The following is a 7,405-nucleotide window of genomic DNA, read 5'->3' as shown; positions in this document are numbered from 1 at the left end:
ACAGAAAACGAGAAATCACCTCCCAGGGGGGATGGCCATGCCACAATCCCTTCTCCTCCATTCTCCTCTCGGGATCTTGGGCATGCACGCACACGCGCCCGGCATGAGTTTAAGCCACCGGGTCCGGGACTCGAACTGCTGTCGACTACATGGGAGTCCAGCTACATAGCCATTACGCTAATTGCTGGTCCCAGATAATCTAACTTTCAATAGCAAGTTCAGCTGGTATATATATATATCTGTGAATACATGTCTGACTTTAGGTATAAAACTCTGAGTAGAATGATAGTACCTAACTGATCTATATAGCTTACTACGATCATTAATTAGGTATTTTTTAACTATATTTTTTAATTTCAAGATAAGTAATTTTAACTTTAATAAATCAAAGAAATGCTAAGAAACTACGCCTAAAACTTAAAGCCAGGAAACAGGTTGGGATTCTGTTCAAATAGTAGGTACATGAACCTATTGGCAGCTCAAGACATGACAAAAATCCTTAAAACCAGAACAGAGCCTAGAAGAAAATCAGCAATATTTTAGTCAAAAGTTATAAAATTCTATTTCACCAGTTCAGTCTCATGTACTTAATCTATCTTCTGTTGTGGTTTGATCTTCCCGATTAAATTCTGGGGTATAATATTCAACTCCAGACTTGTCCTTACAATTAAGTTGGCCATTTTCTTAGTTTTTGAACTCTTATTTCTGTGTGACTGTATTTAATTTTCCTGGTATAGCAGTCCCTGCAGAACTTCTTGGAGATCTGGTCTGGTGTAGGTTAATTCTTTCAGGTTTTGCTTATCTGAGAATGCTCTTGTCTTCTCTTCCCATATAAAGGATAATTTTGCTGGATATAGTGTTCTTGGTTGAAATTGTTTTTCACTCAGCACTTTGAATATATTTTTCCCATTCTTTCTGTGCTCACTTTATTTCTGATGAGAGGTCCACTGTCAGCCTGATGGGATATCCTTTGTAGGTAACTTGATGTTTCTCTCTTGCCAATCTTAGTATCTTGTCCTTGTCTGTGGTTTTGGTCAGTCTGGCTATAACGCGTCTTGGAGAAGATCTTCTTGGGTTGATTCTATTGCGGGGGGGGACCTTTGTATTTCTTGGGACTGGATCTTTGAATATCTCTCTAGGTTTGGAAAGTTTTCTTGCAGGATTTCATGGAATAGATTATCAATGCCCTTATGAGTCTCTTTGCCTTCTGGGATACCAATTATCTGGATGTTTGGACGTTTGATGGTATCTAGTATTTCTCGTATATATTCTCATTTTTTCGAGGGGGGGCAACTTTCTCAGTCTTTGTGGTGGATTTTTCTAGGCTAGTGATTCTATCTTCTCTGAGATTCGATTTTCGATATGATCTACTCTGCTTTTAATATTTTCAGGGGAGGTTTTGACTTTCTGCCTTATAGCCTTCATCTCTAACAGGTCCGTTTGATTCTTTTTAATAGTGTGAATTTCCTCTTTTATAGCTTGCAAGAATTTCCTCACCTCCTGGAACTCATTAGCTTCTTTCTCTTGCCTCTTCGGCAGTTCATTGTTTCTCTTCTCTTCTCTTAGATCTCTGTGAGCTTTGTCATTATGAGAATTCTAAATTCTTTATCTGACACTTACATGAGTTTCATCATACTGTCTGAGGATGAAGAGGACTTATTATTTTCCCATGAATAAGAGGTATTTTCTTGTTTTCCCATATTTCTTGTGACCCTGCAGTGATTTCTAGTCATCTGATGGATGGTGTGTTTCTTCCTAATTCTTGAAGTTCAATCTGAACGTTCAGCGTGCAGAAAGAGGTGATCTGCAATCTGTCTTCTGTTCCGTTTTCACTCTTTGTGCAACAGAATCAGTGGGGATAGAGGAATATTCTGATCTTAATCTTATTCAGATATTTAGATCCTGTTCACTTGGACCTGTCTAGACACTTAGTGAATAGGGGTAGAAATGAAAGGGGGGGGGGGGGTCTCAGCAGAAAATCTTTAAGTCCCTGAAAGCAATATTTCACAGCTGAAGTTCAGGATCCATGTGAGGCAAGACACATACATTCTGCCAAAAGAGCTGAATCAAAAAGAGAGGGAGGTGGGCCAGTCCCTAGTCTAGTGGTTAAGGAAGCAGGATTCCACATGGAGCATGTTTGGAAGTCTGGCCTTTGTGGCTTCAGAAACACACTGGGCTCGTGAGTACGTGTGTGCATACCTCAGATCCTAAGAGGGTGGAGAAATGGAGGAGAAGAGATGCCGCATCAGGGAGTGCTTTCTCCCTCTCTATCCCTCTGTCTCTCTCTGGTGAGTGCACGTGCCCTTTGGACATTCAAAAAAGGTAGGAGGGGCCAGCAGATGGCTTAGTGGTTAAGTTGCTGGACTCCAACATGGCCAACCACAGTTCAAGTCCCAAACCCTGTGACCAGAAACTCATGCCGAGTACACGTACATATGTGCCCAAGATCCCAGAAAGAGAATGGAGGAGAAGGAATTGCAGCATGGCCATCCCCCATTGGTGTGTGTGTGTGTGTGATTTCTGACTTTCTCTCTCACTGTCTCTGTGTTTCTTTCTCTGGTGAGTGCATAATCCCTAAGGCAAAAAGCTCTACAAAGAATAATAATAATAATAAAGCAGGAGGCACTAGCCACTAACTATGCCTAACCAGACTTCTGTCTTTCTGTAGTGTATCCTCTCTGGGGCCTCTGGGAACCTCCTTGCATTTGTCAGAAATATTGTGAAGATTTTTCAATAATGTAGAACCTCAAAAACAGAAACAAAACCAGAAACAGAGACCCTTCCTTTCCAAGAGGCTACTTCCCAGCCAACCATGGTAGAGAAAGGGGCAAACTAAGGGGCTGGCCCTTCGTGTCTTTTCTGAGCACCTGTGCCTATTTGCTTTACTTTATACAGGGTGCTCCTCAGATGGCCTTTCAGAACATAAAAAAGTCTGTTTTGATGTAAATAGAAGTCTGCTTCTTGCTGCAAATGAGGAGCTCACAGCTCGTAAATGGCTGCCAGTTTTGCTCGCGTGGCTACTCCCACGTGCAGTTGTGTCTGTCTTGGCAGGCGCACACTCACCACCCTTGGTCCACTCCGCAGAGGTTGGCTCAGGAGGTGTTGTGGGACAAAAGCGTGTCCCCAGGTCCCAAGCTTCATCTGGCTGAAGTGTCTCTCCTTTCTCCCCAGGTCCATATTCAAGCCATTCATCTTTGTCGATGATGTAAAACTTGTCCCCAAAACACAGTCTCCTTGTTTTGGGGACGATGATCCTGCCAAAAAGGAGCCTCGGTTCCAGGAGAAACCAGACCGCCGGCACGAGCTGTACAAGGCCCACGAGTGGGCGCGCGCTGTCCTCGACAGTGACCAGGTGAGGGCCTGGGAGGGCCAGCGAGGGAACGAGAGAGGAGGCGGGGAAACATACCAACCTCATAGTTTCCCTCCTCTCCATCAGGCCCAGTCTTCTCCCAGGAAACCAGGGTCCCTCCCAAGGATCTGATGCTGACTTCCCTGCCCAGTCTCTTGAGACCAGATAAAACCAAGCCACTGCTTTGGGTGTTCCTCTGGAACTCAGCAGCCTGCATGTGGCTCCTCGCCATTGTTTACTTAGGAAATAGCAGTGTGCAACCTAGGGGCAATGGTCTATCTGAGGGCTAAAAAGCTTTGCTCAGTTTTGGGGGTAAAAAGTTGTAGCACTGCTTTATTTAAAGATGCAATCATATGTCATTTCCAAAAAGTAGTTATTCAGTGTCACTCTGAAGACGGATGAAGGTAATGGCTGACATTGAACTGTATATTTAAAAATAGTTCAAATGGTACATTGCGTGGTGTATATTGTACCATAAGACAAGCAGAGTTAAAAAAAAAAGATTTTTAAGTTCTCAACTTTTAGAGGAAAAAAGGAAATCTTGAAAGTGCAGCCCTGCCCCAAAGGCTTTAGTTAACAAAGTTATAAGACATGATTCAAACCAGAAAAACACCCCTTGTGTGTTCCACAGCATTCAGTATTTGCCCACGGAGGTGGTGAGTTCTTTTCTTTCTTCCCTTCCTTCCTTCCTTCCTTTCTTCCATCCTTCCTCTCTCTCTCTCTCTTTCTTTCTCTTCCTTTCTTTCTTTCCTTCCTTCCTCCCTCATCCCTTCCTTCCTTCCCTCCATCCCTCCCTCCCTTCCTTCCTTTCTCTCTTTCTCTCTTTCTTTTCTCTTCCAGTTTTGTTACAGGATGCGTGTTTGTTAGAAAGAGGGAGAAATGGCGAGAGAGGGAAAGTGAGAAATCAGTCTCCAGGGGAGATGGCCACATGAAATCCCTTCTCCTCCATTCTCCTCTCAGGATTTTGGACATGCACACACCCCCAACATGATTGTTAAGCTGCTGTGTCTGGGACTTGAACTTCGCAGTTGGCCATGTGGGATCCAGCATCTTAACCACCACGCCACCTGGCTGGTCCCATGACAACTTTTTTTTTTTTTTTTTTTTTTTTTTCCACATATCTTATTCCTTTACACAGAGAGACAGTGAGAGGGAAAGTGAGATTTCATCCCCCAGGGGGAATGGCCAGGCCGCAATCCCTTCTCCATTCTCCTCCTGGGATTTTGGGCATGCACAAACATACCTGGTGTGATTTTCAAGCCACCATGTCTGGGACTCAAACCATGGTCAGCCATGTGGTAGTCCAGGGCCTTACCCACCACACTATCTATTGTCATTTACCACTCCCCATAACAACTTTTCATAGGTCCAGGAAAATGGAACTTATTTTCTCTTTGACATGGTGGACTCTATAAAAAAAAAGTAAAAAGGGCAATCCCAGCCATATCTCTGAGAAGGGCATTCTCAATTTTTATAGCATTTCCCCTTCTAGGGGCTGGCAGATGGTGTGGTGGTCAGGGGCACTGGACTCCCACATGGCTGATTGTGGTTCAAGTCCCGGACCTGGCGGCTTGCTTTCTCACTTTCTCTCTCTTTCTCACACACACTCTGGCCCTCTCTGTCAAATTTAAATAAATAAATAAATTTAAATAATTCTTTAAAAAAGAAAATTTGCCCTTCTATTCCTTAGAAACGATCATTTTTTCCCCTTTGTTTTTAATTGCCAGAGAGTGCATGTGCTTGCCAGAGAGACACGGACAGACAGAGAGTGAGCGGAAGCAACCCCAAATGGAGTGTGGTCACGCTGCCATCTATTTTCCTTCCTTTCTCTGTTGGGATCTGGGGATGCACGCACATGCGCCTAGTGTGTTTTCGAGCTGCTGAGGACAGGACTTTAACTGTAGTTGGCCATGTAGGAACTGACTCCCTTGACCACTAGGCCATGGGGCAGCCCAGGAATGGCCATTTGAGCAAGTAGCAGTCACACAGTTGTGTAGTGTCTGTCCTCCCCGTCCACGTTCCAGGATCCATGAGTGCTGCCGCCATGCCACGCTGAGCTTTCTCCAGCGTGGAGAGCAGTCGATGTGAAAGTAAGTGATTAAAGTATGAGGCTTGTAGACACGTGTAAAAACGTGTTTTGGGGGGACCAGAAGTTAGCGTAATGGCTATGTCGCTGGACTCCCATGTAGTCGACCGCGGTTCATGTCTTGGACCCGGTGGCTTAAACTCACGCTGGGTGCATGTGTGTGCGTGCCCAAGATCCCGAGAGGAGAATGGAGGAGAGGGGATTGCGGCGTGACCATCCACCCTGGGGGGTGATTTCTCACTTTCTGTCTCTCTGTCTCTCTCTGTCTGTCTGGTGAGTGCACGCACCCTATAGCAAAAAATAAAATAAAATAAAAAGTTTCTCAAAAAAAAATGTGTTTTTGTAAGTTACTTTAGTAAGGCTATTGAAAAATATTTAGATACAAAAGTAGTGTTTGCCTGTTGTTAATGGTTGTCTTTTTGTTGTTGTTAATATTTAATATACCCCAGTAGTGCTTAGTATTGGGCTAAAGGAAGCTACATGTGTTTATTAAATTGTCTCCTTAAAAAAATTAGAGAAATTATATGACGCCAGTCCTTTTTTTACATTTTTAGACAATTTTTTTTTTTTTTGGAGAGATTTTCACTGTAGGGCGCGTGCGCTCGCCAGACAGACAGAGAGAGACAGAGAGACAGAAAGTGAGAAATCACCCCCCAGGGTGGATGGTCACGCCGCAATCCCCTCTCCTCCATTCTCCTCTCGGGATCTTGGGCACGCACGCACACGCGCCTGGCGTGAGTTTTAATCCACCGGTGCCGGGACATGAACCGCGGTCGACTACATGGGAGTCCAGCGACATAGCCATTACGCTAACTGCTGGTTCCCGACAATTTATATTTAAAAACAACTGGCTTTGCATTTTAATTTTTCTTTTCTTATTTTTTTCATATCACTTTTGCCAGGACTAGTTTGGCATGAACGCGTTTCTCTGAGAGGAGAAAGTTGTGGATTAGAAATACACGCAATAACAAACACATAAAGACACACACGTATAGAAAAGTGAGGATCGGGTGGGCACAGCTTCTCTGATGGAGAAGTTGCAACGAGAACCAGCCTCAGGTTTATTCTTTTAAAAGGCAGAAAGTGGGGGAAGGGGAACATGGGATGCAAAAGGAATGGGGAGGAAGGAAGTGGAATGCAAAGAGAATAAGGGGGAGGACAGAGTGGAATGCAAAGCCAGTTGTTTGGGATGTAAATTGTCTGAAGATGTGAAAATGACTGGCGCCATATAATTTCTCTGATTTTTTTTGGGGGGGGGCAGTTTGATAAACGCATGTGACTTCCTGTAGCCTGATCCTGGGCAGTATTGGGGTATTAAAAACAACAACAAAAAGACAACCATTAACAACTATTGCTACTTTTATACGTAAATACTTTTCAATAACCGTACTAAAATAACTTACAAAAGTGCGTTTTTGCACAGGTCTACAAGCCACATGTTTTAATCACGTATTTTCAGATTGGCTACTCCTCTCCACACTCCAGGGCGCTCGGGTCAGTTCCTGACAGTGCTCACCTTCTAGGCAGATGTCAGTGAGCCCCAAGGGATGGCAAATGCTCTTCTGTGGGGTATGGTTTTGTGGGTACTTGGCAACCAGAATGCAGAGCTGGAAAGGGCCCTGTGTTTGAAGAGACGAAACTGGTGAGGTGGGTGGTTTTGAAATTTAGAAATGACTCTCGATGTGAGTCAAGGCTGTGTGGGGATGAGGCGGACGGTGATGAGAGCAGCTTCTCAGTCCTGGGGCTAACTGTGAAAGCTTTTCACTGTCTTCCACTGGACCCGAGGGATTCCCACAGGGAAGGCGAGATCTTGCCATTTCAGAAAAAGTCGAGAGGGGCTGGAGATGGCATGCCTTCCCTCACTGATCGCTTTATTCACTCAAAAAACTTTTTTGAGAGTTGGTCCTCTATCCTAGTCACTTGGTGGGTGGGTGGGGGGGGGCAGAGATAAGTCTCGTTCCCGCTCTCAG

General features: G+C 44.5%; 1 protein-coding gene across 2 annotated transcripts in view; it reads left to right on the top strand.

Annotated features, from left to right (window-relative positions):
- The window catches only part of SCRN1 (secernin 1), an 88,896-nt gene that overhangs the window by 80,724 nt on the left and 767 nt on the right, over window positions 1-7,405 (top strand). For both annotated transcript variants that reach the window (XM_006146215.1, XM_006146214.3), the window contains exon 7: window positions 3,172-3,352. In XM_006146215.1, coding sequence (XP_006146277.1) covers window positions 3,172-3,352 — 181 coding nt within the window. The remainder of the gene's footprint in view (window positions 1-3,171; window positions 3,353-7,405) is intronic.

The sequence above is a fragment of the Tupaia chinensis genome, unplaced genomic scaffold (assembly GCF_000334495.1).
Source record: "Tupaia chinensis unplaced genomic scaffold, TupChi_1.0 Scaffold000170_1, whole genome shotgun sequence".
In the NCBI taxonomy this organism is placed as follows: domain Eukaryota; kingdom Metazoa; phylum Chordata; class Mammalia; order Scandentia; family Tupaiidae; genus Tupaia; species Tupaia belangeri.
Note: the sequence above shows the minus strand (reverse complement) of the source record. Positions and strands in the feature narration are given on the sequence as shown.